Here is a 27,530-nt window from a genome sequence, read left to right as displayed (position 1 = left end):
TACTTAACAATGTCAGCTGCAACTGCACATCTGCAAATAGGACACTGATTTTGAGAACTTGACTTCTTTGTTAAATACAAACTATAAATAACAAGCTATAAATAACACTTATCTCTGCTCAGTATGACTACAACCCATTTTTAGACCATTCCTTAATATAAAAGAATTCAAATGAGTAAAGAAACACCACACTGAAAATTGGTATTTAAATAAAAGTCAAAGTAAATATAGTGGCAAAAAAGATAAATTCACATTTAAAAAACATGAAGTAGAAGCTGTATAAACCTTACTCACCATTAGGGAAAGCTAGAACACTGATGATTAGAAAGAAGAAAATCACAGAGAGGATACCCCTCCAAATATTATCCTCTGGTACAGAATCATCCCTAAAGAGACAGACAACACAGTGTTAAAGTACATGATAAGGATGAAGTCAAAAGGCTCTCCAGATAGATTATTTAAATAAAGAAAACATGGAAATGAATATAAGAAATATGCATGCTCATTATGTAACAAGTTAAGATAGTAATTGCACTGAATGATTTTCACACTACACTTCTGGGTGTCCCTTTCTTACAAGAGAGTTAAATATTTAGTAAACACATGCAAACCATTAGCATTGTTAGAAGTGAGTGAGGAAGCAATGACCAAATTTAACATAAAGTGAAAAAAATCTTCCTGCTCTAATGTTTATAGAAACATCATCAAATTACTTTTACACAGCAACTTTTACACCTAAACTAAAACCTCTGGAAGCCTGGATGCAATTCCTAGATTTCCCTCTGCTCTTTTGGTGCTACTTGCAATACTCTTCACTTCCCTTTGCTTATCCCCAACACCAAATGCCTGAAATGACGGCAGAAATAATGATTATAATCAGTCTTTAGAAATAATTTATGTACAGCTTAGAATCTATAACAGAGACACAGCACAACATAAAAGATCCAAGGAAAAATATCAATTTGCTTTTAGATCTATTAAGCCAAAGCTCTGAATATAGTATCATGCATTATTTGTGCTACTGTTACATTATAGTCAGAAGAGAGACCTAAGAATTCAGTTTGGAATGCCAAGGCAAACTTGACAAAGCCCTTTCTTTTCAGGCAGGTAGAATATGGTAGCAAGATTAGCAAAATAACCCTCACCTAACTTTTCTAACCAGCAGACAGCTTCTGGGATACTTCAGTAATACAAACAAACCTCAGATTGCCATTGTATAGACAGTGAATATTTCACCCACTACAACTGAAGTCAATTTTACTATCCGGGTATTTTTAATGCATTTAGGATCAGTTTATTAATTTAAGTATATTTCTATATTTATTCACAATACAATAACAAAAGAATTCCCAGCAAACTTTAAAGGTATGAAGCTCTTCCTGGCATAGCATCTGTCACATTTCTGGATGGTTCAGTAAAGAATCCATGCTCTTTACATTAGATACTTGCTGCAGTTACAAAACATTTCTCACTTAGCCAAATTATTTTTCTTTTCCCCAAAACTGAACCTTAACAGCTCCACAGCAGGCTTTCATCATTGTGAGGCATTTAATCACCGTGTTAGTTTAAAAGTATGGAAGGAAAAAGTGCATTAAACATGAATGGTCTCTCTGCAGGCCTTTGGGACTCCTCACAGTATTTTTTTTAAACTGGCTGAGTTCAGCTTTACCAGTCATTTTCCAGCAGCCGTGCTGCACAGGCTGATACTTTATACCAGCTAGAAACCCCAAGTCCCAGAGCTTAACTCTGGCTCCCTTGGCAATCCAAAGACCTTATGCCATCCAGTGCTCTTCCTAGCCAGAGCCTCCGGCTCTGATGGCTCAGAGAGCAAACCCATATCCCTCTTTTAACACAGGCAAATAACACACGGGAACATGCTGTCATGGCTGCCACCAAGAGGATTAACCTCTTTTTTATAATATTTTTTTTAAGATAGAACAAATAACTGCAGTCGCATCACATCAATTCATCATGGCTAACAAAGATGTGGAAGACATTGCAATCACATCACTTAACTGCTGTGCCAGGTGGGATGAAAGGTCCCCACCTTTGCATATCAGGATTCTGAGTACTACTCAGCTTCAGGAAAGCTCTCCCCGTCATGTTGGCACCACTTTCCCCCAAAATCAACAAAGATGTATGCAGTGTTAAACTGCATTTCATTCCAAATGAGTGGCAAGGCATTTTATTTTGGCTTGCAGATGCATTTCATAAGGGATAGACACTGAATATTCTTGCCAGAAGGAGGTAAGAACAAGTGGGAGCAAGAAACTTGCTGCTGTGCACTAGCTGGTATAAGAATTATAGTGTTTACCTGGAAGAACTATTTTGGGGAATGCCAAAGGGAAATATATTATCACAACAATCTGCAATTGGGAAAATGGGCTAAATCATCTCCTCACTTAGCCCCAGAAACGTTGACTCGGATTTTGAAATACAAGCATTCATGCAGCAAAACCAAGGTTTCTAATGCTTGTGTGGGAGGACAGATGAAAATTCTCTCAATTTTAACCCACTTTATGAGAGTATTTTTCAATTCTGTGGCTTTTTAGAGAAGAAATAAAAAAAACCGAAGTGCATAATAACTGCATAATCTTTACCCCTCTTCTGTGCTTCTCCAGAGCACTAAGTTACAAAAATGTCAACTGCTGAGTTACTACATTAAAAAAAAAGGGGGGGGGGATACTCAAATGAGGAAAAAATAGCTAGGACACTAAATTTGGAAAGTGAAAGGGGGAGGGAAAAAATCTTCCATAAACTCAACCTAAATACACAACAATCCAGTTTAATCAAGCCCATTAATCAAGGGACATGGAGAAAAAAGCCCCATATCCTCACAAGTCTTACTCCTGCTTCCACAAAGCCCTGCAGCTTCATACCAGAAGCCACTAGTCTGCCACCCTCCTCAGTCCTATTGTTGTGTCCCACAAATATCCCCTCCAGGACTCACTCCTGCTAGTTGCCTCTGGGCTCAGAGAGAGTTGCACACCGCTGGATATCTAGGATGGAAGAGGACAGGGAAAGCTAGAGCCACTCCACACCTCTGTCTCAAGGCACAGGATGGAAGCAGAGGAGCCTGCGTCTGGCTCATTCAGCAGGAAATAACTAAGGAAGCTGCAGCCATTGTCAGAAGCACTAGAAGGATGTGCTTTAAAGAACAGAATACCCTCTATGCCCCACTTTAACACAGAAAAATTAAACACACATTTCTTTTTCTGGATTGTTATTATTATTATCATCATACCTGAAGATTACTGCTATCTGAAGTTCAGTTTCACCCTTATCTGTCAGCTCACAGACAGTAGCAGCAGCTCTCAGTGATCCTAAGGAGGACTTCATGTTATGTATGGCTGGCTACACACAAGGGAAAAGCATTTTCTAGGTTTCTCAGAACCCTCCACATAGTTCTGCCACAAAATAATTTTAGAAGAGACAAGAAAGACTTTAAGGAACACAGAATTTCCTCTGTCTATGGTGAAGTTCCTGAAAAAATAAATTTTACTTCACAGTATCAGCATGAATCTATCATAGAAAATCCCCCACTCAACAAACTGACCAGGAGAGCTACGGAACAACTGAAGCACAGGGGAAGCAAAGAATCACTTGTGACACCTTACAGGGAAGTCTACAGTGCCTTGTGCCCAGGAAGTGGGAAAATGAACATAAACATCCCCTTATTGCATCAGTCAGTGTAGACTCAATGCAATAAGCTGACAGAAAGGAGCACAGACTGTAAAAGCACGTGGGAAAGTATCTCCCTTTCCCCAGTTTCTCAAAGAGTGTATATGGTTTGGATAGTGTCCCAAATGAGGCCCAGAGGCAGCACTCTGATACCACTCAGGAGATCTATGAAACTCCTACAATAGTTGAAAATAGTAGGAGGAGAGGAGAGCAAGTAAAATCAGAGTACCTTCCACAACCTGAGAAGAGGAGAAATAGAGAAGAGATAAAAAGAATTCAACTGGTATTTAAACACAGGAAGTGAGGCAGAGATAGACAGAGGGAAGAATATGAAACTCTCGAAGTCAATTAGAAAGACAGCAAAGCAAATGGAAAGACAAACCAGCAATCCTCTTGGAAAAATGCAAACAAACACCCCAGAAGTGAAGCAATTTTATTTGGGCCTAGAAGACTCCAAAGTGCTGAAATTGCTTCTTAGCCCAACCTCTGCTTGAAAGACTTAATGGCAAAATTCCTTCCCCAAAGGTGAGCAATCAGTTCCATTAATCCTTCTGAGTCACCAAGATTCTCATTACAATGTCATTCTGAAGTTTGACCTAAATTAGCCCTTCAGGGAGAAAAGTGATCAGGCAAAGGGTTGAGGAGCACATGTAGCAAAGGTGTGTAATTAAACATTGTAGCAGAGCACAGAAATATGCCTCTGATTTTAGAGTTAAGAAGGGATCCAAGTAGAACAAAGGATGTGCTCACCAAAAATATCTCCCTTGGGGCCAAGCACATGTTGAAACAAGAAAAGGCAGACCATCTGCAGTTACATTATTTTACTTTTCCTTATGCTCCTGTCTCAACTCAAGCCAGGCTTGGCCATTATTTTACAGCTGATGAAAACTATACATTTGTATTCTTAGAATAAAAACAAGGTTACACACTGAACTGTGTATCAGGCTTAGAGACAAATAATAATTTTCTTACATCAAATGGAGAGTTGTTATGAATTAATGGATTAAGGTTACTTTCAAGGGGGGGATTCACCACCATCAGAATTTAAACTGTAAAACCACTGAAATCCGTGATTGTGTACACACAATACCGCAAAAGTTTAAATACACTGCACTACCCAGCCAAAATCTCTCAGGAATCGCTGCCTACAGACTACACCATTCAGTCTACAGGAGGATTATGAAATCATCTTCACATCCAGTAGGAGGCAATAAGAAGTATGCACAACTTCAGAAAACATGCAGGATACCCATCGCACTGCACTGCTACACCCTTTGTTTTCAAGTACGGCTCCCGAATAACCTGTCCATCCCTAGCAGTATCGCCATGAATTAATGACTGCAGGGGCGATGCCCACAGAGCCTTTCCTGCGGTGCGCAGAGGATGTGGCTAAACCCATCCGTGCCAGGGCCTGAGCCAAGCTGAGACCGGCCACAGACAGTGCGGGGCACAGCAGCGATGCCACAGAACAGTCACTCTGTCCACTGCACGCTTGGGAAACCATCTACATCAGTGATGTCACTGCGGGGCTGCTCGACAGCCTAATAAAGCCCATTTTTGGCAACTCCTTGAAACACGCGTTTTAGTAGAAGCTTTAGCAAAGATCCTCAAAACGATTAACAAGTTCCCAGGAAATGCAGCGAAGATGATAACCGCTCTGGAAAGGAGGGGAGGATGCCCGCTCTCGAGCACGGGCCTGCCGAGCAGCACCCGCCGGGGAAAAGCACCGCAGGCACGGCACAGCCCAGCCCAGCCCGCCTCGGCTCAGCAGAGCCGCGCTGCCCCTGCTCACCCCAGGGCCGGGCACCGACCCTCCCCATTCCCTGCCCGGGAGCCCCAGGAGCTCCCGGCACCCAGGGGCGGGGCTGCGGCTCCCCACGGCGGCCGCGCACCTGGTGAAGGCGAAGGCCATGAGGCTGAGGATGGTGAAGCTGAGGAGGGTGATGGTGTGCGGGCGGTAGAAGAACTCCAGCGTGATGTCCTCCACCTGCTGCTCGTTGATCATGCGGAAGTGCAGGCGGTAGTTTACATCGTCCTTGCTCAGAGTCCGGCTCCCCACGCACGACGCCATCTCGTCCCCTCTCTCCCCTCGTCTCAGCGCAGCTGTGGTTGCGCGGGGCGGCGCGGCCCGAACCAGCCCGGCCGCCCGTGCCGCGTCCCGCCGAGCGCAGCCGAGCGGGCCGAGCGGGGCAGCGCCGCGCCCGCCGCGCCGAGGGGCGGAGCTTGCCCCGCCGCGCCCACGAGGCGAGGGAGGGAGGGAGCAACGGAGCGCGGGATGGGGGGAGAGGGGCCACAGCGCCCCTTTAGAACACGCGGAGAGAAGACGCTTGTGCCTGCTTCCCCCCCCCCCCGTTTCCTGCCGAGTGGTGTGGCCCGGGCCGGGCCACGGAGCGGGGCGCACACGTGGGTCGGGCCGCGCCGTGCGGCGCAGGTGAGGCGCCGGTGGGTCCCGCTGATCCCAGGCTGGGCGGCACTGCCCCTTCTCCCGCAAGCTGCAGGCAGCGACTGCCGGCGTGGGGAGCCCTGCAAGGGGAGGGCGGCGAGCGCGGCTCAACCCGGCCTCCCCGCCCTGTGGCGAGTGTGCGGTGGTGGCTTTACGCGGAGGGCCCTGTCCCCCTGGGAGGGTTCAGGTCCTGGCTGGGCTTCCCCCGTGCTCCCAAGGGAACGGCTGTCGGACAGGGCGGGCGGTGGCCTTCAGATCCGTTCCAATCTCTCTCATCTCCTCCGTCTGTCGCGCGTTTAAAGCCTTAAGGCAGCTACATGGTGCTTTGTAGTGAGGGATTACTGTAACGCCCAGGCATTCACGCTCCGGGCCCTACGGCGAGGCAGGCAGCACCTGTGTCACTCCGAACCCTTTTCTCCCTGTAGGATGCCGTGCTGAGGTGGGTGATGGCGCTGTGGGCTCGGCACGTCTCCCGCTGGTGTTGCCTGCTGGGCACGGCCCGTGCTGTTAAGCTTCCTCGGAGGCTGAGGAGTCGCGGCTGCGCCGCTCGGGCCTGCCGTGGGTTCGCCCCTGTGGCTGTGCTGCCCGCTGGCAAGGAGCTGGTTCTGTGCAGACTGCAGGCATGCAGGCAGGCGTCTGTAGGAAACTGTTCCCCGCCCGACAGCGCCAAGGGTGGATCCTTCTCTTCTCCCGAAAGTAACTTGCCTTCAGTACAACAGGAACAAGCAAAAGTAGAAACATTACCTGATCTGAATGCAAAAATACTGGACGAAGGTAAGAGGCTTTAAGGGATAGCATTTCTCCCGAATCTTCAAATTATGTTTTCAGTATGCTGCGGTTTAATCCCAGCTGGATTCTCCTTTTTTGCCCTATTTGCCTAAAATATCTGAAGTTCCTAACTTTCACGTCTTATTAGCTTCGTAGTTAATTCAGATATTTATGGTCAATGTAGCACGCAAAGAATACCTTTAAAGGTATAATGTTTTGGGTAGAAACGTAGGTCTGGAGCTGCCGTTTGAAGGAGTTTTCATAACCCTACCTGTTTGCCTTTCCCTCAGAGATGTGGTGGTACAAACTAAACGTTTTTTGGGGGGGGTGGCCATTTGTTTGTTTTGTTGGTTTTTTGGTGGTTTTTTTGGTTGGTTTTTTTTAGAAATTTTTTTTGTTGTTTGGTTTGGATTTTTTGGGTTTGTTTTTGTTTTGAGCGGGGCTGGGAGATTCCACCCCTGAAGCAGCTCGCAGTGTTTGAGGGATCAGGGATGACCCACGGGAGGCAGTAGTGATGCCTCCTTAAGTACTGCCCTGAGGAGAAATGCTCACCCAACTGTCTTCTGAGGAAGGGAGATAAATACAAAGGCGCCTTGGAGTCGTTGCCTTGAGGAAATTTACTTTTTGCCTTCTACTTTTATATCTAAAAAACGATTATAATATTTCCTTTCAAAGTATTTTAGGTATGCTGAGGAAACTTGCTCTGAATTACTAAGCAGCTTTGTATGTTCAGATTCTGCTTTGAGCCCAGCCTACCTGGCTTGTACAGAGCTTATTATTTAGGGTGTCTCAGAGCTGCAGTGGAGATCTGTGTGTGTAGCTGGTTCTGAAACCAGTGCTGCACCAAAATGATGGGTCAGCTAGCCAGTATGTGGCTGCACCTTCGATGCAGTTTATCCACATGCCAGATTTTTATCTGCCAGCAGACTGACTGAAGAATGTGTGTGTGTGTAGCATTTTGCCCAGCTGACAGTCTATATAATGGAATAAACATAACTGATAATTTTGGGGGGTTTTGATAACATCAAGTATGCTTCCCAATAGGAAGTCTAAAGACCTTAAATTGGCAATAAAAGACATGCATGTTTCTGGAATGGACTTTACTGTATATTGGTTTGGTCCTCAACAAGTTGAAAAAAACCACTTGATATTCCTATAGATTCCTAGAGAGTTCCTGTTCAATGTGTAAATGTTGCTGAAAACATTTTACTGTGCTTTTGTTTCTGAGGGTGTGAGAAAAAGACAAGACCTTCAACAGCTATCAGGCTAGTCTGTGCAACTCTTCCTAGAGCATTAGGCACATCCTAATTATTTTGGAATCTGTCATAGTAGAGTTCCAGTGTGCCTTTGTTTCTTGACAGGGAAGAGTGTTATCCTGGTCTCTAGGAAGCCGTTATACACAGGTGTAGAGCACAGAAAATCCCCTTCCTGAATAAGTTTATAATCAGGGCACCTGATCAATAATCAAACTGATCATTGATGTGGATGCTAGGAGCTAGCCTGCAAACAGTAATCTAAATCTTGCTGCTCTGAGCTCCTGTCAATGGAAAACCAGATCTGTTTAGAGAAATTTTTTTAAAAGACACTGAGTTCTGTGACTTGAAACACTTAAGGGAAAACAAGCATAATGATGTTCCCTTTGAAACCTTAGTGAGTAGGAAATTATTCATTTTGCTGTTAGAGATAGTGGCAGTCAGCTGCCTTTCTGTAATGGATAAGACATAATAGCTTGGCTGGAGTTGGCTATGAAATACATTGAAAGTTAAAACAGCTGCCTTTCAGGCGTCACATTCAGGAGCCACAAAGTAGTGGGCTTCTCAGGTTATGGAAAATAATCTTTGCAATGGCCTTTTATCTGGCTGTGATCAGGCAATAATGCATTTGTGAGGACATGAAAGATGATCCTTTTCCAGAGAATGATGTGATTTGTTGTCTGCAGTGGTCTAGGTAGCAGACTGAAGGCAGGCATGCTGGGTACTACTCTCAGATTTGGCCATATGAGTAAAAGTTGATGGGCAGTGACCAGGAGATGCAACAGAGGCAAAAACTGGGAGCAGGGTCTATGTTTTTATGTTTTCAAATGATAGGTTGGCTGTTTATCACATGGCACAGTGTTCTGGCATTTTGAAAAGGATTTTAAGAGATCTGTATAGCATTTGGTGGGGGCAGCTTTGTCTTTCACAAAATGCATTTGGGTCTTCTGTATTTGTTTCTTAGACTGGGATGACATCCCACCTTCATCTGCTTTGGAAGTGATTTCTGAGGAAGAAGCTGTACAGATCATTGCAGAACCGCTTGTCCCCATTCAATCTTCCACACTCAGAGATTATGTTGATCACTCAGAAACCCTTGAGAAACTTGTCCACCTAGGTATGTATGATTTTGTTTGTGTGGTCTGCCTATGGCAGGAGGTTTGGAGATCCTATAATTTGTGCTTTGGTCTTACTGGTTATCTTGTAAACTTGAAAATGGGAACAGTGACCAATGGTAAAAAGTTGCAGAATGTTATCTGAGGTAAATGGACAAAAAGAGGGGATGTGTCACTAGCAATGCCATACTACTGGGAAACAAAGCTGGCTTGTCATAGTCCCTTAGTGCTGTGGGTGTTAGAAGGAGGCATCTCCCACAGCTTCAGGTGGTGGGGATCACTGTGTAATTTGTCTTTCTTCTTTTGGGCTGATTTAGGATGCTTTAATTTTCTGCAAAACAATTTGCAGCTCTCTATCCTTGGAAGGAAGGAAAGAGAATGGTTGCTACGCATAATCTTAGGGGTGAGGCACTGCACACTGGAGAGGCAAGAAGGAAGGGATGGACAATAACCCGAGTTCAAGCTTCCTGACCACCAAATGTGCAAGGAAGACTAGAAAGAGGTTGGAGAAGTTAATATTTGAGAGGGGGAATCTGTCTCCATGTAGTAAGAAATGGCCATGTGTGAGTCAGTATACAAAATCTCTTCACTGCAAAATTGTCCTCTTTTATAACAGATTTGGAAATTTCATGCACGCATACTTCTTGCAACAAGAGCAAGTTTCTAAATGTGGCACGTGCAGGATTCACTGCAAATGTCTTCCTTCAAAAAATAAACTCAGCAAAAGCTTTGAAATGACTGCTTATTTTATCTAGAGTCTTTCCACAATATACGAGGTGTTGTAGCCTTGTTGTGTTCAGTAATTAAAGTATGCAAAATCAGTGCAAAAAATTGAGTAGTCCTATAAATTCCAACATGCCTTTGTGAAACATTTACAGATAGCAAGGTCTGTGTTTAATTAAAACAATTTCTAATTTTGTTTGTTGTAGGAGTTGACTTATCCCAAGTGGAGAAACGTCAAAAGGCAGGTCAGCTCTTACTGACCTTGGACTTTGAAAAAGATGTAAAAAAAATCCTTCTGTTTCTTAAGGATGTGGGTGTAGAAGACAATCAACTAGGAGCCTTTCTGACCAAAAATCCATATATCCTTGGTGAAGATCTGGAAACTTTAGAAACCAGGTAAACCTTTCAAGTAGTAGTAGGGTGTTAAGCCCCTTGGCTTGAAGATTTGGTTTCCCAGTTGGTTTAACCTTGTCTGAAGGAGCCTGTGCTGCTTGCTGCCTCCTTTATTACTCAATCCCTGGCTCCATGTTCTTGTGCCTCCCCATCTGTTGGCACTAACATGTGATGGTATCATAAGTCAACACCTTCATCCACCTGAAAACTGTCTATTAACAAATTTTGTTGCCCATCCCTGTCTCTCTGCCACAGAGGAAGCAGTTTGCCATCTTAGGCCACTTGCTTTACTCTTGTCAGCTTTCTTTCCAAAATGACATCCCTGAGGCTTTACATAAATTTGTAGAACAATATTAAACTCTTCAGTCACAATTTGAAATGTCATGAATTCTGCAATCAAAGAAGCAGGCCAGATCTCTTCTGTGTTGACATCTAATAGCAGCAGGAGATTTTGGTGACATTTTTTTCCTGTTGTCCAGCTGAAACTCAACACTACAATGAACTAATTTGTGTGTGTGTTTGTTCACAATTGTATGGCCCTAAACTGTTCTTCAGTCCTCAAAATGAACTTTTTTTATAATATTACTCCTAATTCAACTGGTTTTTTTTCAGAACAACTCGTGTGTATCTATGTGCATGTTTAATGAACTCAAAATTTCCCTGTACTCCAGAGAAGAAAGTCTGTTGTCTTGGCTCTTGTATGTAATAGCATTTCTGTCTGAAACAGAAATCTGAAAGTACACGTATTTAGAAACAGGCACATGAGTAGACTCTTGTATAACATCGACCTAACTTCTTTCCCCTCTGTTCTTCTAATCTTGTGTTCAATAAATGGCCTTTCATAAACAATATCTAAAAAAATGCTGTGTCATTTTCCAGCAGAAGTTTTGAGTCTAGATATCAGAGCCTATTGCTTACGTTCTTCTGAAGAGAGGTTTGGGGGTTTTTTTGTGATAAATGTCCTTCCATGAAGTCAGACTTTATTTTCAGTGACACTGCTTTGGCACTGGCTGGTTAGTGAAATAGGGCTAAACAGAGCAGTCTGATTTCTTCTTAATTTTCTGCAGTATGATTATTCTGTAAGTTTTAGACTGGTGAATGATTTCCTGCATGCTTTAAAGTAAGTGTGCTGTAAAGGCTGTGAAGTGAGTGTGTCTCAGCTGTCTTTTGAAAGCTGAGTATCACCTTTGCATAAACAGTTTGGTGCAGATGGATGTGGTATTGGTTACATCACTCTGGAATGTTTTATTGCTATGGATTCCATGTTGCCAGGAAACAAAACACAAATTTCAATACGTTTGGCATTTGACTTCAGATAAACACTGTAAAAGTCAAAACATTCCATAATTCCTAACAATTTTGACAGTTGCAAATCAGTGTCTGTACTGCAGCTGCACCAGATGCTTTGTTTTATGCTGGTGTTAATGATGATTTAAAACTGTTAACATGCTACATAGAGCTGCTGACCCCTGTAGTAGAACAAGGGCTAATCTTGGTGCCAGCACTCACAGATGTATCTCAAACTTTGGTCAGGTTGGATAGTTGTGTTCCTTTAATATACTAGTTTCTAGAATCAGGTGCCAATCTTGCCATCTCTTCCTCTTTAAGTTTTTTGCCTTTCCAGGAAGAAATGCTTCAGGTGTGAATTTTAATGACATGTTAACAGAAAACGAGTGGAGTCAGGACAGCCAAAAGATTTGATTTTAAATCTGCTCATTTAGCTGTTTCTGGGATGCTTGGAAGCTGTGCCAGTTCCATTGTCATTGTCTGGAGCTTAGGATGTCTGTGTTGGGGGTGCCTGCTTAATTAGGAATTGGTCCTCTAAAGCTTGTTGTTATATCTTCCATCTGGGAGTTTTTGGCTTCTGATAACTTAATTTCTGAGGATTTGTAGAGAGAGGGAAGTTGTAGTGACTGGAAGGTAATTTTTTTTCTCTCCACAAGACATGGTTTAACAAAGAGCCCATTTTTTTGCTGAATATCTACTTCTGCAGAATATTCTGCAACCCATTTAGTCTCTTAATTACTACCAGATAAACAATTCTTGTATGCTCTAAGTTGATCTGACTGCAAATACTTCTCATATTGCAATTACTCTCATCTATAACCAGAGGAAGCCTCTCCAAATTGTAGTTTAGTTGTTTAGTACATGGTAGTATGTGGATTGTGTCTCTTTACTTTGTGTGCTGTATTTTCCTCTTCATGCCTTTTTTTCTGGGAACTATGGTAATCATCTACTGTAAGTGGTACTTGAAATAGGATTTCACTTTCACTGAAATCAACAAAGTTTGGAAAAAGTTTTGACTTTGAAAGAAAGCAAGCAAGCTCTGTTAAATATCAAAACTTTAGTCAGCTCCTCTTGCTTTCTGATGACCACATATTTGTTACTCATTTCTGAGACCAGTGACTGAAAGTAGGGACCTATTTGCAGCAAACATAACTTCAGCTGATGTAGAAACGTCTTTTTCAACAATATCTCTGCACGCAGCATCATGGTATGATATTTCTACTCCAATGCTATTGGCAAAACAGGAATGTATGAGGTGTAGCACTCCGTTCTTTCAGCAGTAGAAATGGAATTCATTAAAATAGCAAAAGGCTGTATATATCTTCTTGTCCATACCCTATGATGATCTATTAATGTGTTTGCAATCTAGGAGACAGACTGGTAGTTAAATGTAGGTTAACATAGTTATCTGCTTAAGTACAGCTGGAAGGAATTAAAATCTGTCTTCAGTATTGACATTCTGCTCTGAGGTTTATTTTACTTCTAATTAATTGGAAGGGAGGGTATTTTGCTTTTACGATAACTGCAGATTTCACCCTAATTATTTTTGGCAGGGTTGCATGTTAATGCTAGAACATCTGTCCATTTATAAGATATCACTGAGGAATTTAAGTGATCACTGAATAAATGGAGGCAATAAAATTTTCATCACTGGATTTTATTTTGTTTTTGTTTTCTTTCTAGAGTGGCTTACCTAAAATCAAAAAAATTTGGTAAGTCAGAAATTGCTCAGATGGTCTCAAGAGCTCCATATTTGCTGTTGTTTTCAGTGGAAAGACTGGATAACAGACTGGGTTTCTTCAAAAATGAACTTGGTCTCAGTGTAAAAAAGGTAAAGACTGAAGTCTTCAGGTGTTTTGTTAGTGACACTTGTAAGGTCTTGCAGTGTGAATACTCCAAGTGCTTGGAGGTTATCAACAAACATTGTGTTATCATCAGAAATTTCACTAGAGGATTACAGGAGGGTAACACGGTTTTAATTGTCTATAGAATTGATATGGACACCTAACATTCTGAGGACCTGAAGTACAATTTCTGAAGATGATCAGCTGCTGCAGGCTATTATCAAATAAGCATGTGTATTTCCAGTTTATTATTTAAGGTGGGTCAGAGGACTGGATGGATTATTGAAACAGCAAGCAGCTCTTTTAACTTCTGGAAAATTATTTGGTGCTCTTCATCTCTTTAAGCTACTGTAACATACTTAAATCATCATTTAAGAAATAGTCTAATCTGTGAATATTGTCTCAAGATAAATGCCAAATCATATGTTCAGCTCACCAAGAGTGACCTCTGAGCTTGCTCATGAGTGCATAGTGGGTATTTAGCACCATGCTTTGAGATCTTCAGGGCAGGGAGTAGCTGGACTTGCCTGGAGTAAGTGGGCAGTGTTAGTTTTGTCTTGCTGCAGGTGGGAATTGCAATGAATGTCAAATTTCAAGTGGAATCTGGGGTTCTTCTATTAGCTGAACAGTCATAGCTGCTACAGTGCCCTGTTGCTGGCCTTTCCATGTTTGAGGTGAGAGACTTGGAAAAGGGTTTAGTCACTATCTTGTACTCAGGGTGGATTACAAATAATCAGACACTTCAGGGAATGTGGAGTAATTTCTTGTAGTGCTGTTACACTGTGGTCTAACCAGATTCTGAAGTTAGCTCCACTTCCACTGAAAAATCCTTTTATAGCCTCCACTGGGTAGTGTGTTGTTTACTTTTTTAAAAAGATGGAAAGAAACAGCTTAAGGGCTGAGAGAAATTGGGCACTTGAGCAACTTTCACCTTTTGAGGCATGCTTTTACTCCCTCTTCCAGTCTGCTTTACAATTGTATTATTTTTTGTTTTCCAAAATAATATATTTAAGTCAATGTTTTGCACCTTAATATATTGCTGCTTCATGCAAATTCATCTTTGGTGTAGAGATGAAATGCAAAAAAAATAAGTTTAGATAGGATCTTTCTTTCACAGATAAATTTACAGAGAAGTCTTCAGTAAAACTCTTCAATTTATGTGTCTGTTCTGATTGTAGACAAAGGATCTGGTAATTCGTCTTCCAAGGCTACTGACTGGCAAATTAGAGCCTGTAAAAGAAAATCTTCAGGTGAGCTTATGAATGGATAATAAAAGTGTATTGTATATCCATATAATTTAAGAGTTGTCAGAAGATAAAAATTCCTGTAGGGGATTGTGTACAGAAGTAATTTAATGAAATAATTTTAGTGGTGATATAAAATAACTGTTAAACAATGTCTTTTCCTCTATAGCATGCAAGCTTACCTAGTACATGGAGCATTATTCTTATTCTGTCTTCTACTCTGATGTAGTGCCTTCCTGCCAAAAGTTGCTATATGATGACATAAATGGTTGCCCATTTTTTAATGAGTAGAAAAAAACTCTGTTTTTTTTCCCTCCCTTAATTATTATGGCTTTTTGCTAACTTGGATTGTCCATAAGTATTTAGGAGCAAAAAATGTGCAGTTGATTATTTTTCTCCTGGCAGGTAACTAGCCTGCCAAAATGTGCATTTGACACCTATTGTTTGATAGCAGATGGTCGTTATTAACAACTGTTGGGTAAATAACTTCAAACCCATGGGGATTCCTTTCCCTTTTGAAAATGTAACTGTGTATTGGTTTAATTACTGTGCTGTAAAGCCATCGAGGCCAAACAGCATGATGTCGTGTAACAATTTGTGAAATTCCATTATCCTATAACAAATAACTATGAATCAAAATGTATAATTTTCAGACAGACTCATTGCTCTAAAAGCTATTAAACACTAGAAATCTTGCAATCTGAAATGTGTGTGTGGTAAGGGAGGAGACTGGAAAGTAGCAGACTGTTCTAATTAATAGTGCTTTCTTTTTAACACACATTGTTTCCACAGGCTAGGGAGCCATTATTATAATAAATGTGTTTTTAAGATCTTCAGTTCTATGTGACTATCTTGTTTATCTACCAAGAAATACAGCACAGCACCTCTATTTTTAAAATGAGTGAGAGAGGGAAAGAAAGGAAGGATTTTTAGGTCCTCACTGTTGGAATCTAGCAGTTCTTAAAAGCTCAAGCTTTTCAGGAGGTTGGATTCAGAATCTGTATGTCCTAAACCGGTGGTGGGAGGACAGTACTTGGAAACTGAAATAATGTACAAACAGTTCAGAAGTGATCAGGTTGTATCCTTCATTGTGAATAGACTGTTATTTAGAAACAAGTACAGTAGCTGATACTGGTTGTCCTAAGATACCAGTCATGGACTAAATGTGCTGAAGGATGGCTTAGTCCATCCTCTGAGGGTTTCATCAAGCACACTTAGAGATTAATTTTCAGAGTAAAACCTGAAAGCTTGCATTACCACTGCCTATTGTGGGAATTAATACATACTTTGTTGAGTATTGCTGAGGCTTGCACAGGATATTAGCATGTGTGGCCTAGAGAATTATTGAATATTAAATATGTTAGCTGCCAGACTGAGTGCAGTCAAAGCAACTTACACTTGAGCTCACCAATCGTATTGAGGGAGCTGTTCCATGTCACAGAGTAGGAGTGAAAAGCTCAAGATTCTTGCCACAATTACCTCTACAGTGGGCCCAACTTTATATCTGCAGTGATTTAACACGGGATCTTAACTCTGATTATGCAGGAAGTTACCCCTGCCAACTCAGGTCCATGGAAGATACCACTCATGTGCAAACACTTATTTTCATACTTGAATACTGTCTTAGTTGATCGGTATTTTGTGTGGTGCACAAATATTTATAAAGCAGGAAACTTGAAATGAGGAGTTGAAAGACCTGATTATAGGTTGCCTCTAGAAACAGTTCCCTGTAAGGATTTGGAACCCAGATTCTAAGCCCTTCCCTTTGTGTTTGACAAGCAGTTCTGCAGAAGAGCTGCAGTCTTGGCACATCAAACTGGGCAAACAAAAGCACCACCTTCTTGCCAATTGAAGTACCTTAGTTTGATGTGAAAGTCTGGTTATGTTAACTGGGAAGCACACCCACTTCATAACTGAAAACAAGCTGCTTGTAAGTGTCACTGGAGGATAGAAGAAATGACTGAGTTAACAGACACTCTTGTATGCTGAATTCTTTCTCAACAACTCAATGAATTGCTTGCCATTCTGCACTTTGGGAGGAGTGCTCATGATTTTATTGAAAAAACGTGTTATGTTTTCCCTTTGGGAAATAATAATTGAAGTCAAGGCAGTCTCTGAAAAGGACATCTTACTTTAGACTTTATTGAACTGTAGAATAAATTGAATACATCAGATATTCTACACATCTCTTTTAGATTCAGCAGTCTTAAATTGAAGACTATAGAAACTATACTCCCTATTATAAAAATGTAACTTGGATACATTAGCAAAATTAGGCACTAGCTATTTGATTGCTGTTTTACAGAGCTCAGCAGCTCCACAGGAAGAAAGTCTCTTGACAGCTTGGTATTGAAAATGATAAAGGACTCTTAGGGGAGAATTTTTATGCTTGTAACTGCCATACATATGGAGACATGGTTTTTTTGTTCATACCTCAGACAAGCTGAAAAATACATAACATTCACAGAAGTCATCTTTATTTTGGAGATATTCTATAAACAAATCTAGAACGATCTGACTTGAGAAGAACTGAAGTGGCAGATATTTTTGTGGTTTACATTCTTGTTGATGTGTTCAAAAGGATAGAAGAATTTTGCATTAGTTTATTTCAGTAGCACATTAAAATAAGCTAAGTTTGCTGTAGCTGACTTGTGAAAATAAAACTGTGCTCTTTTTCAGGTTTGTCAAATTGAACTTGGCTTTCAACGTAATGAAATTCAACAGATAGTGTATAAAACTCCCAAGATTTTAACTGCAAGTAAAAAGAGACTCAAACAGACATTTGACTACTTACACAACATAATGGGCATTCCCCACCACATGCTTACTCGCTTTCCTCAGGTGAGCTGTTAATCTGGGAATAAATTATAGGTGTTCTTGTCACAGCCACTTCACTAATGTGCTGAAAGTGGAGCCTTGCTCTATGCAGAACATAAGTGAATTCTTCAGCTAGCCTGTGGCTTTTACTTTAGTTGGGATAACTTTTATTAGCAATCCAGAAACGATTGAGGATTTCAGTGTGGAACTGCTGCTTTTTTCCCTTAGTAAATGTGACATCACTACCTGCAATCCTGTGAATTTTAAGATTTTCATGCTCATCTCTTCTGTATTCATGCAAGAGAGATTACTACCTGTTTAGGGATTTGCTTGTCCTGAAATCTTACCTAAGAGACACAAGAGAGAGATTATACAGAAGATCTGTTCATTAGATAACATTACATCTATAAATACACACACTTCTTTGAAGTTTGTCTATGTAAAAAATAAGTTTTAGAAATTTTAGGATCTGAAAATAGAGTGTAAAGGTAAGAGAAGTTCTGTCCATTGGGCAATCAGGTTCTCATTGGTCTTCTTATTGCTGCAGCAATTGCTAAAATACCATGGGATTGAAAATAGATTAGTTTCCTGATTACTATTTTAGGGTTTTGTTCTACCTCCTCATTACTGCTACTTCCTCACAAATTAAAAGCTGAAAGTTTTAGTCACTTCATTCAATGCTGATATGCAATTACAGTATCTTCTTACAAGGTAAAAATAAAAGCACAAATTACAGCTTCTGAATGGCAGTAATTTTCTTTCTAAAGGAAGTCTAGTAGAGACTCTAAGTGTCTAGAAATCAAAAATTGCATGGGGAATAAAACTACTCCTCAGGATTTTGATTTTCTTGCTATTTAATATATCTTTACTGAACAAAGATGCTTGCTCTAATGCTCATCTGTGTCACTTTGCCCTCCTTGATCTGTAAATGACCACGAGTTTTGCTCACTTCTTCTCAGTTGTCTTATTGTTGGCTTTATGGTATTTAATCTCATTATTTTTCTTCCTCTGTTTGTCAGGTAAGTGGAGAGTTTCCCCTGTTTCTTGTTCTTGGCATAGTCTCTCCTTCTCTTTCCTGTTCTTCCCTTTCACCCTCCAAAACTGTGAGTTCCAGAATACAGGTAGTTCACATCAGTCTATATATGGTTGGGCCTTTAAATCTGTGTGCATTCACAAATGCATATTTATCTGCATCTGTATTCACTTCTATCCTGAATGACAGTTATGTTGAAAATAGAAAGTATACAGAATTCTTTTGGTCAAATTCTCTCTGATGTTAGAGTGCTCTTGTCTTTCTGTCAGCTATCTCCATAAACGGTGCTTAAGTGTTTGGGGATTTTTTCTCCTGCATTCTGACTCCCTCTTAAAATTCAAGGAAGGCAGACAAGGAACAGTAGTTTTGTTTTTCCCTCCTTCTTCAAATTAGTTTGTATCCTCATGGAATTCTTCTTCCATCAGTGGAGTCTCTTTTTTAGTAAAATCTCTGCTTCCTATAGCATTCACATTTTCATTATTATCTCCTCTATAGCATCTCTCTCTATTCAGTTGTACTGCTCAGAAATGAACTTAGACCTTTGCTTTTATGACTTAATTGTGCATCTCCTCCACTTCCCTCTCTTTTTAAATGTTCTGCTGCTTTCTTTTGTATTTCCCCTACCATTGTTCTCATCCTTGTCTAGATTTTTTTTTTTTTTTTGTGGCAGGTATCTTCAAAGGTAGGCATTGCTATGCATCAGAAGACAAATGGTTGTTTTGAACCACCACACTGTGCCTTTCGGCCATGCTATGATGGCAGGAGTCACATCCACTCACCTTTGCCCTTGCCACTATGCCAACTTGTTGTCTGCATTATGCCATGTGGTCACCTCTTTCTTCATTTCTTTCTTGTAAAAGTGGTCATTTGAATCTGTCTGATGCTACAGGGAAAGTGCTCCCTGTTACTGAATGCCTCCACTTTCTTGGCTCTGATTACACAAAAGTAATATAGTCATGTGTTTGAGAGTTATTTCTATATTAGGTTTTTTGTATCGCTCCCTGTTTTCTGTTGTGTGTCTATGTCAGCATATTGTATTGAAGTATTTATTTAGAATTTAGATAATTTATATATAAATGTAACCTACTTGGTGTTTGACATAAATTAAAGAAAAATTAGCATATTATTTGTTTGCTTCCTAGACCTTCAGTCTATCTAAAAAAGGCTCTCATTTTCAATGCCTCAAGTTCTGAAATTTAGATAACCTAAAAAATTCTTCCCTTTTTTTCTTTCTTAGGTTTTCAACTCAAAGCTATTACGAATCAGAGAGAGGCATATGTTTCTTGCCTTCTTGGGAAGAGCCCAGTATGACCCAGCACAGCCCAGCTACATCTCTCTGGATCAGCTGGTATCCTTGCCCGATGAGGTGTTTTGTACAGAGATTGCCAAAGCGTCTATGCAGGACTTTGAAAATTTCTTAAAAACACTTTAATTAGTAACACATGTAAAAAAATTCTAGAATTAAGTTACAAAATAAACATAATTTATAAAACTACTTCCCTTTAAGGTCTCAACTTTTTAATTACTGGTTTAAGAAGTCATTGTTTATGAAGTGTGTAGGATTTAAAGGCTCCCAGTAATACTTTTAGTAACTTAAAAATGTTTCAGAAGGATTGAGCCAATATGTTGATTGCTGCTAATGCAAGCCTTGTAATTAATCACTATGTTAATTCAGAGTAGATGATGCAGCACATTAACAGAAAGGTAAATTCAAAGTCTTCATTTTTTTCTTTTGATAGTGGCAGAATTTTGGGAGATTGGAAAACTGGCTAGTGACTTATTCCTTGTCTTACCCTCTGTTTTCTCCTTTCACCCTCTTCCCCAAAAGTTAGAATAGCAAGATAGTAATAAATAGCAAGTGGTAATAAAGTAGAGTCATGTTTACCTGCTTGAGCTAATATTGTTATTATTTTCCTTGTATGGTAGAAAGAATCCCACCATTAATATGTGAAGCTCCTCGTATAGAAAGGCATTCTTCCAATGGGTTACAAAGGTGTTTCCTTGTGAAGCTAGCTGCTGAAATTAGCATCCTAAAAGGTGGTTAGAAATGTAATAAAAACCAAAACCCAGCAAACTTAATTTAGGCAAATTATAAAAAGAAAATAAATCTCTTATTGGCCCTGAAATCTAGAACTTTATTTTAGTTACTTTTCTCTTCCTCTTGTTCAGTTCCCCCCCTCCCAATACCAATGAGATTTTTGTGGCTTTAATATACAAGTAACTATATGAAAAGAGGCTGGAGTGTATATTAAGATGATAGAGTTGGTCAGTTGTAAAATCATGGGCATATTGAAAATACTTAATCTTATCATTAAACAAAGCACATTAATATGGAACTATCAAATGCTTCACAGTGTACTGGGAAAAATGAAAAAGCTGCCTAAATCCACACACAAACTGTCTGATATTGTTTAGAAGTTTCCATTTCTTCATTAAAAACGGTTCAGGTAATCTGAAATCCAGTTGTTTTAATTTGGATTTAAACATATTTAATGAAAAATCCTCAATGTTTTAAAACCTAATTGTTGAACCTAAAAATAGTAATTTTTATGCACACAGAATAAAATTCAGAATGTTAAATTCTATTAATAGGTGGGAAATAAAGTAAGGTCAAAGATACTTAAAGAATTAAAATAGTAGTGATCTCTGGATTATGACTTTGGATAAATTCTTATTCATCCAAATTAAGAATTTCAAAAAGAAATGCTTGAAACACTTTGAAAAACCACATTCATTGTCTGCAAGATATATCTGAGATTATCTCTTTTGTTTTTTCCTCATGTTTCCTGTTCCATTGGCCTGGAACAATTGCTTGAAATACTCTATTAAATAGACTTTTCGTGATGGAGATACGTAACAAATTTCATGGTGGCTAAAATGTGATGACTAAGCACTTTACCCCACTTCCTCCTGTTTAAATAAAAGTATCCAAGCCCAATATGCTTATTTGGATTTTTGACTGTATTAAATGCTAATAGAAATCTCGTAAAAAATGTTTATAGTAAAAATGTTAATAGAAAGTATGTGGGTTCATAATGTTTAACTTTTGAAGATTTGCTCCACTAGCCTTATTACTATGTATTACCATATGCCAAGCCTTTGTAACAGAAGTTAATTACAGAGTGTGTATCTTTTGAGTGTCTCAAGCTTTGAGCTTTAAATTCCTTTAATATTTTTTAAATGTAGAAACGGTTGCTTTGAAATGTTAAATGCACAAGCTTCTGTGAATGAAAACAAAACCTTTACTTAATGGGAGTGCTAAAATCAAAGGGGAGAGAGGACCGAAGAACTTTTTGAGGTTCATGACAAAAACTTTGTCGCTTTACGACTAAACACCCCCCCCCCCCAAAAAAAAACCAAACCACCAAAAGAAACACCCAAACTTCCCACAAGCTTTTCTGACTGAAATTGCTACTGTGTTGCCTACTACGTCTTTTTCGGCTCTCCCTCCTCGGCATTTTATTTCTTCCGAAACGCAGTGGTCCCTTCCTGAGGGCATAGCTGGCTCTGTGCCTCCGAACGCAGAACCCCTCCCCTGGGGCTGCGGTACCTGAGCACAGATAAGTTTCTTCTTTTTGCCGTGTCCCATTGGTATTTCCTTGCCGTGCTTTACAAAGCTGATTTTAATTTTTATTTTATTATTATTTTCGGCTGTCAGCTATACCCGCCCTGCCGCTAGGGCGCATGCGCCGGGGCCGGGTCGGCATTGGCGGGCCCGCCCTGGCCCACCCCGCGCGCTACCCAGGAGCCCGCGCGCCGCGCCGAGGTCAAGATGGCGGCCAAGGCGTCTGGTGAGGCGGCGGGGGCGCTGGGGGGAGGGCAAGGGGGCCGGGTCCGTCCCTGTCCTTGACCCCGACCCGCCTGCGGCGCTGGGTTCACCCCGGCCCACGCTGGGCAGCGAGGCGGGCCGTGACGGGGAGAGGGCGAGCCGGTATGCACCGTGTGCCCTTGACGGGGACAGTGAGTGCCGGTTCCAGGGTCGCCGGGCGAGTCTCCTCGCCGGCCCTCCCGTGGTAGCGGACGGCGCCTGGCTCCGATGCCTGAGCTTTCTGGGCGTAGAGAATGCTCGGGAGCACCAGAGGAAGCCTTGGGCCGCTCATGAGGGGCCTCGGGGATTGCTGTCCTGCGCAGATACCGACTCGGCGCACTGCTGGTCTAAGGTTATTGCTTGTCTGGCCCTAAAGGACGAACGAGTACCTAACTAACCTGCTGAGATAGTGCACTAATGACCTCCTGTGGAGTGTTTTGGGGCTGATGTGGTAAGATAGATGGCTCAAAAGTCACGTAAAACAGCTTGCCCGCGTTGGGCCGTTCGTGGCCTTCTAGACCCCTTGTACTTGATTATGTGTAAAAGCACCTCTGCCATCCCAAACCACATTTAAAGGAAGGTGAACACGCTATATGTGGTGCGGAGGTTTGGTGTTTAGTCTGATTGATTTGTTTGGTTGGGTTTTTTTAGGTTTTAGTGTGGATTTCGTGGTTGACTTTGGCAGCTCCTTGAAAAAGGAATAGCATTCAAGTGTCTGGAGAGGGGAGTGGAAGGTTAACAGCATAATAATATGTTGGGCTTGAAGTCACATAGTGAAAGCTGAGGAACTTAGATCAATTATCAGAAAAGCCTGATGATTTTGCTTTATGTAGACACTATGGGTTTGGCTCATGTAAGTGTTAGGGATTCTAAGAGTTTTGTTGCTGTCTTTGATGAGGAATTGGTAGCATTTTTACAGGTCTTATAGTAGCCCAATATTAAAATTTAGTGAAATAGATTAAACTTGTACATAATGAGCAATCTTCTACCTGTTCAGTGTCAGTTATGGGATACAGAGAAGTAGAGGCCAAGTCATATATGGTCAAATTAAGACTTGATGCAATATTACGTTACTGAATGTGTTGGAGGCCAGCAAATATTTGTGTACTGCCACAATAACGTGTAAATGTTGAATTTTACCTTGCTATGCAACTGATGATGGTCATGTTCAGTTGCAGGAGGTGGTCGCCTGTTAGAAAGGATTCGCAAGTGGTATTACAATGCAGCTGGGTTCAACAAACTTGGTAAGTGTGTCATTGAGTTTTAAAAACTGCAAATGTAACAGTTCTCAAACTACTTATGTTTCATAGCTGGCATATGTACATGCAGGTTGGCATAAGTATTTTTGATCAAAATTAGCTACTATTTCTGTGGTGAAAAAGGTTGGCAGTAGCTTCATTTATTTCTGTGTTTGCTCGTGTTCTAGTGAATTAACTTATAACAGCTAAGGCCAAGCTGTGGCAGTCAAAAAACTTCCACAAAGCAGTCCTGAAAACTCAATTACTTACATTTCCCCACCGAGTCACTTTCACTGGCCAGTGTCTTCTAACCCAAAGACTGCCCTTGAAGCTGGAAAGGTTCCCACTGATAGTAGTCAGCCTGTCTACAGTACTTATGCGAAGTATCCAAAGTGCAAAAAAGATTATGGTTATTTTGCCCTTTGTGTCACCATAACTTCAGCTGGTGTCACTCTGGCCTGCACAGTGGGGGAATAGGTGTCAAAACAGGGCTTCCTTAAGGAGAAGAGGGTCCCTTAATGGTATTGTCTTTGGTTTATTCAGAGTTGTTACCAAGTTTGTTTCAGCCATTTAGATTGCAGAACAGTTCTTGCATGACAAGAATCTGAATATTCAGATGCTGACCACAATACAAGCAAATCTCTTAAAGGAACTTAACACACCTGCCCTGGGGAAGTTAGAAAAAAATTACAAGAAAACTGTACTCAAATGAACTTAGATCCTTCCTCCAAAGATGCAATGCTTAGTTCCTCTTTGATAATGCCCATCTGCTGAAATTTTTACTTCTGCTGCTTCTCTGGAAATGTGAGTAAAAAATTAGAGAAACACCAAATTTAATATAGTGATTAAACTAGCAGCAGTGCTCCCTGTGCCTTTGAAACAAATTACAAAGCTGAATTTAAGAATATGTGATTAAAAAAAAATTTGTTTTATTGAGACACTACTGCCAAATCAGTCACATGAGATGAAATCCTTTAACAACAAGTCAGTAGGTATGTTGTAGTAATCATCTTGGAATTGGCTACAGAAGTAATATTTTGTTCTGTTTTGTTAATACTGAACCTTAGAGAAAGGTTGGTTGAATTTCAAGAATCCTTTGTTCCACAGAAGGTGTGGGAATGTTCTGAGTTTTCAGAAGACTGGGTGTTTGTTTCTTCCTGATTTAACTTCTAGTTTGGAACTCACGCACCAACGTAGAGCTTCAGGTTTCTGTAGCTTCATAAAGCCGGCAGAGATCTGCTCATTATGAACAGGAGAGTTTAGAGAAAAATCTTTCAGGGTGTACTCAAGGAGTCTCATTTGTAGCTGACTGATTCTAATGGATTCAGAGGTCTCAAAACCCTTTACCTGGGCAGTCACCTTAAACAGAGATATAAAATTAGATGCACATAAGTTCACCCCTTAGAGCCAGAGAAGTTTCTCTTCTGTATGTGTATATTCTCATGAAATACATTGAATGAAATACCCATTTTCCTTATTCTTCTTTAAGAAAAGGAGTGAAAATGTAAATGGTCTGTGAAAGTCAGTGTTAGGATTGCATGTTATCTGTGAGCAAGCAGTGGCTCTCCTGGATTGGTTTAGTTTTTCTTCATAATTTTGTACTGAAAGTGTTTTGTCCATAGTACATGTGTCAGTCCTAAATCTTACTGGAGAACGTTTATTCAGTGATACTGTAAATTCTTGTCGGTACAGGGTTAATGCGAGATGATACACTGCATGAAGATGATGATGTAAAAGAAGCGTTGAAGAGACTTCCAGAACATCTGTACAATGAAAGAGTATTTCGCATAAAGCGAGCGCTGGACTTAAGCTTGAAACATCAGATCCTTCCAAGAGACCAGTGGGTGAAGTATGAAGAGGTAAGTGCACAGAAGGTTTCCAAGGTGCACGTCTTAAATGGCACTCATAGGACGGGTGGTTGCTATTTTCATTCTCTGAGGAGACACATATTTACATGTTCTTTATAGTGAGTAAATGAGTCAGTATCTCATGGAATACCTCTGGAAAACACTTTTGATTGCAGTTTAAAAATCTGTTTTTCAGTAAGAATTGCTGAATTTTTCTCAAGATGACAGAATCTTAAGCTGCAGCTCAGAATCACAGCACATTGTTTATGTTCAGAAAAAATATTTCTTCCAAGCTGTCAGATAAAGAAATACAGTGTAAATAGCTTTGGAATTCTTAAAGAAGGTCTCCTGCTTTTCTGATTGATTTCTTAATCTTGCAGAAAATCTTGAGCCTAATCTTTTATTCATGAAGGTGCCAAGGAAGAATAATTTGAAGGGAAATCATGCATTAAAATAAGTGTAATCTTGTAATTTAAAAAATGAACTGCACTTTCCTTATCAAATGTAACTAAATTGTATTTTTTGGTAGTGAATTGATTCACAGACTTTGCATCACTGTCCACCTCAGCTTTCTCCAGATTACCTGTCAGAGAGGAGTTTTGTTGTTAAACGTTTTACTGTAGGAGAGTATAAAGGTATTAATGCATCTCTGAATAAGCAGAGGCTGTTTCTTGTGGTCTCATAGGTCATATTTAGGTAAGTGCTGCATTGAATAATTGGTCATGTATTTCCTCAAGCAGCAGTTTGGCTTGTAAGTGTTAATTATGATTGGGTGTTCAATCAAATACAAGTTTACAGTGCTGGTTAGAAGTTAAGCTCAAAAAAAGATTATCTGGAGTATTATTATTGCATCTTAAGCAGATCTGGTACATTAAGGTATCTCCCAAGAAACCCCACTGTTTCTAAAGGCTTAGCTGGAAGCATCACTTTGCCTGTTAATGTTGATGAGGCATTAGGAATTAGTGGTTGCTGCAGTAGAGAGCTTGTCATTGCAGACTTGGTAGATACAAAGTTTACCTTTTCAGGAGAAGTAAGGCTGGATTTTTTTTTTTTTAATTTTTTTTTTTCTTTATAGGCTGGTGTTTAGTTTAGTCCTCCAAACCTGGGAGGAATGAGAAACAAATAGTCTGTAGGTATGACTTGAGATGTTTCTGGACCTTGCTGTAAGTTGAAATATATTCTCTTCTCTTTCAGGATCACCGTTATCTCGAACCATACCTAAAAGAAGTAATCCGTGAAAGACATGAAAGGGAAGCATGGAACAAGAAGTAACTATTGACCTACTTCGTGCAAATATCCAGATATTTCTCATACTTTTAAGCATTTGGTTGTAGAAGTCCATAGGGAGGCAATTGTGAGGCTGAGGAATACTGTTTCAGCTTGTTCATTGAGTCTGATCATCCAACTAAAATAAACATGTCAAACTATAAAAATCTTGGAAGAGTTCTTTCTAAATGTTAACAAGCTAATGTTCAGATCTTTCCTGTGAGCATATACATTACACATTGGCTTAGTGGTATGCAGTCTCCATTCCAGCTTTTGATTCTTACTCTTTTCATCATACAGCTGTTTTCTACAGTAATAGAATTGAGTAAGAAATGTGCAAGGCTGTTGGTGCTAGTTGCTCTGTAAATTAAAAAGGATTTGGTATTCATTCGCTGCTTGTCACTGTAGACAGCAATACTGAACCAGTGTTTGATGTTACAATGGTATTGTGAGACAGCAGAATGTAATATTCTGTGTATCCAAGCAGATACATACTGTAAAAATGGAAAATATAGATGATTCCTTAATCATAAAAGAGGAAATATTTCACTAACTTTTTATACCATATACACTGTTAAGCCTTACAGACTCTTTTAATGTAAACCATAATGACTCACTCACTTTAGCTTTTTGAGACTTTTTATTATTTTAAAGAGTAAAAAAAAAACTGGTATTCAGATGTTCTTTAAACAACATAGCACCTAACATAGTTAACTTCTCATGGTTATTTTTCACCACCTAAAGCATGCTTTAATTTTTACTGATTGGTA

General features: G+C 40.3%; 3 protein-coding genes across 4 annotated transcripts in view; 2 read left to right on the top strand and 1 right to left on the bottom strand.

The window, feature by feature from the left end:
- The window catches only part of PTDSS1 (phosphatidylserine synthase 1), a 29,379-nt gene extending 23,590 nt beyond the window's left edge, over positions 1–5,789 (bottom strand). For both annotated transcript variants that reach the window (XM_014879812.2, XM_014879813.2), the window contains exons 1-2: positions 5,574–5,789; positions 295–386 (exon numbers count right to left, since the gene is read on the bottom strand). In XM_014879812.2, coding sequence (XP_014735298.1) covers positions 295–386; positions 5,574–5,752 — 271 coding nt within the window. In that variant the 5' untranslated portion in view covers positions 5,753–5,789. The remainder of the gene's footprint in view (positions 1–294; positions 387–5,573) is intronic.
- Positions 5,790–5,936: 147 nt separating this feature from the next.
- On the top strand, positions 5,937–20,096 carry MTERF3 (mitochondrial transcription termination factor 3). Its single transcript, XM_088177514.1, has 8 exons — positions 5,937–6,112; positions 6,550–6,898; positions 9,110–9,262; positions 10,190–10,379; positions 13,347–13,494; positions 14,686–14,757; positions 17,431–17,592; positions 19,839–20,096. The coding sequence occupies exons 1-8, from the start codon at positions 5,957–5,959 to the stop codon at positions 20,031–20,033; spliced, it is 1,425 nt and encodes a 474-aa protein (XP_088033640.1). The 5' UTR covers positions 5,937–5,956; the 3' UTR covers positions 20,034–20,096.
- A 2,209-nt stretch (positions 20,097–22,305) lies between these two features.
- UQCRB (ubiquinol-cytochrome c reductase binding protein) lies at positions 22,306–26,927 on the top strand. The gene is made up of 4 exons (XM_014879759.2): positions 22,306–22,392; positions 23,582–23,653; positions 25,340–25,506; positions 26,689–26,927. Exons 1-4 carry the CDS (start codon positions 22,374–22,376, stop codon positions 26,764–26,766), a joined length of 336 nt encoding a protein of 111 aa, XP_014735245.2. The 5' UTR covers positions 22,306–22,373; the 3' UTR covers positions 26,767–26,927.
- Positions 26,928–27,530: the final 603 nt, after the last annotated feature.

The sequence above is a fragment of the Sturnus vulgaris genome, chromosome 1 (assembly GCF_052056855.1).
Source record: "Sturnus vulgaris isolate bStuVul1 chromosome 1, bStuVul1.hap1, whole genome shotgun sequence".
Lineage (NCBI taxonomy): Eukaryota > Metazoa > Chordata > Aves > Passeriformes > Sturnidae > Sturnus > Sturnus vulgaris.
The sequence above is the reverse complement of the archived record's forward strand: the minus strand, read 5'-3'. Positions and strand labels throughout refer to the sequence as shown.

What these genes read in the sequence shown, in the direction of transcription:
- UQCRB (XM_014879759.2), top strand. An exon ending in AGCTGGGTTCAACAAACTTG is followed by an intron (nt 23,654 to 25,339) that starts GTAAGTGTGTCA and finishes TTGTCGGTACAG; the next exon opens with GGTTAATGCGAGATGATACA. An exon ending in AGTGGGTGAAGTATGAAGAG is followed by an intron (nt 25,507 to 26,688) that starts GTAAGTGCACAG and finishes CTTCTCTTTCAG; the next exon opens with GATCACCGTTATCTCGAACC.
- MTERF3 (XM_088177514.1), top strand. Translation starts at nt 5,957, where the DNA reads ATGGGGGGAGAGGGGCCACAGCGCCCCTTTAGAACACGCGGAGAGAAG. An exon ending in TGCAAAAATACTGGACGAAG is followed by an intron (nt 6,899 to 9,109) that starts GTAAGAGGCTTT and finishes TTTGTTTCTTAG; the next exon opens with ACTGGGATGACATCCCACCT. An exon ending in CTGGAAACTTTAGAAACCAG is followed by an intron (nt 10,380 to 13,346) that starts GTAAACCTTTCA and finishes TTTTCTTTCTAG; the next exon opens with AGTGGCTTACCTAAAATCAA.